Here is a 1,338-nt window from a genome sequence, read left to right as displayed (position 1 = left end):
ATCCTCATTATCTTACTATACTCATTCTTTTTCAAATACCAGTTATCCATTTACTCTCCGAGTAATCTACCTACATTACCAATGGCCGGTTACAGATCGTAACTCTTTGAACACTCCTCAACAGTAGGTTACTCATGGTGGATTGAAAATGTAATCAAGACAGTAACTTTGCACCTATTATGTGAAAAGAGATATAACCATGCACAGGGTGAACTCCTCACGACCATGAGTTTCTAAGTACATCAAATCTTGTAAGGACAGACTACTGATCCACTTCCTGTTACATTGTGTTAGCACAAAACGACACATTTCGAAGCCGAAAGCTGCATGCCGGCAATGCCTTCTCTCTACCTACAAATGTACTCGATACTAGACGACGGGGACGGCAAGGACAGCCACGACAAAGAAGAAGACGAAGAGACATCCGATGATGGCACCGCCTTCGCCACTTGGTTATTCTTTCCAGTCAGCCTCTGCACCAAATCCATGAACTCCTCGGGCCTCACGTGTATAACCTTCGGCGACCTCAAGTACACTATGACCGGAGCCGAAGGGCTCGTCGCTCGAACCTTCTTCTTGATCTTGGCCGACTCCTTGCTCACCGCTAACTCCGCCGGCTTCGGACCTTGCAACCGCACCCTCCTGGCGCCGCTTCCTCCTGCGAACTCCATCTACAGCGGGGTCCTAACTGTAACCAAATAATATCAAGGAAGACACCCGGTTAACACCTCTCTCTCTCTCTCTCTCGAGCTTGTCGATGAGCTTTCAAGTTGTTCTCTGCTCTGCGTTACTGCATGGGAACTGAATCGGCCGATGCATTTGCTTATATATGCAGAGTAACGCGAGTTGACAGAGAATGAAGTTGACTGAGGCTCCGCCAAATAACTGGTCTCTACTTTGACACGGTCCGTGCTAATCTTTAGTCATTATTCTAGTGCCGTACTGAGTTAATTCTGCCGGCTGCGAATTGTTTATACGTAAAAAAATCGCCTGAGTGTTTTGACGTGGTTGAACCGTAGCAAGAGGACGAAAGAAAGGTGACATGACAGGGTCAAACCGATCGAGTCAAAAGTCCCAGATTTTAAAATGTCAACGCTGAGCTCTTCCTTTGTATTTTTTTTTATATCATTCGGGCTTCTACTTTTGTTGTTGAATCTTTGTGCTCGAGAACAGGAGATCTAAAACTTTTCAATCGGCACAGTACCATCGTGGGTTCTTGTTAAAACAATGGAAAAGTCAAAGGTAAGTCAAAGGTAAGAATCGCATAAATGAAAACTTTGACATAAAATTCAGAGCAGAAGATTTCGAGTCCGAGGTTTGTCAATCGACACGTGATTG

General features: G+C 45.0%; 1 protein-coding gene across 1 annotated transcript; it reads right to left on the bottom strand.

The window, feature by feature from the left end:
* Positions 1–281: 281 nt before the first annotated feature.
* On the bottom strand, positions 282–767 carry LOC115678612 (protein MKS1-like). Its single transcript, XM_030601994.2, has one exon. The coding sequence runs from the start codon at positions 669–671 to the stop codon at positions 348–350; it is 324 nt and encodes a 107-aa protein (XP_030457854.2). The 5' UTR covers positions 672–767; the 3' UTR covers positions 282–347.
* Positions 768–1,338: the final 571 nt, after the last annotated feature.

This window comes from Syzygium oleosum, unplaced genomic scaffold (assembly GCF_021117445.2).
Source record: "Syzygium oleosum isolate NSW1041296 unplaced genomic scaffold, Sole_v2.1 Sole_v2.10, whole genome shotgun sequence".
In the NCBI taxonomy this organism is placed as follows: domain Eukaryota; kingdom Viridiplantae; phylum Streptophyta; class Magnoliopsida; order Myrtales; family Myrtaceae; genus Syzygium; species Syzygium oleosum.
The sequence above is the reverse complement of the archived record's forward strand: the minus strand, read 5'-3'. Positions and strand labels throughout refer to the sequence as shown.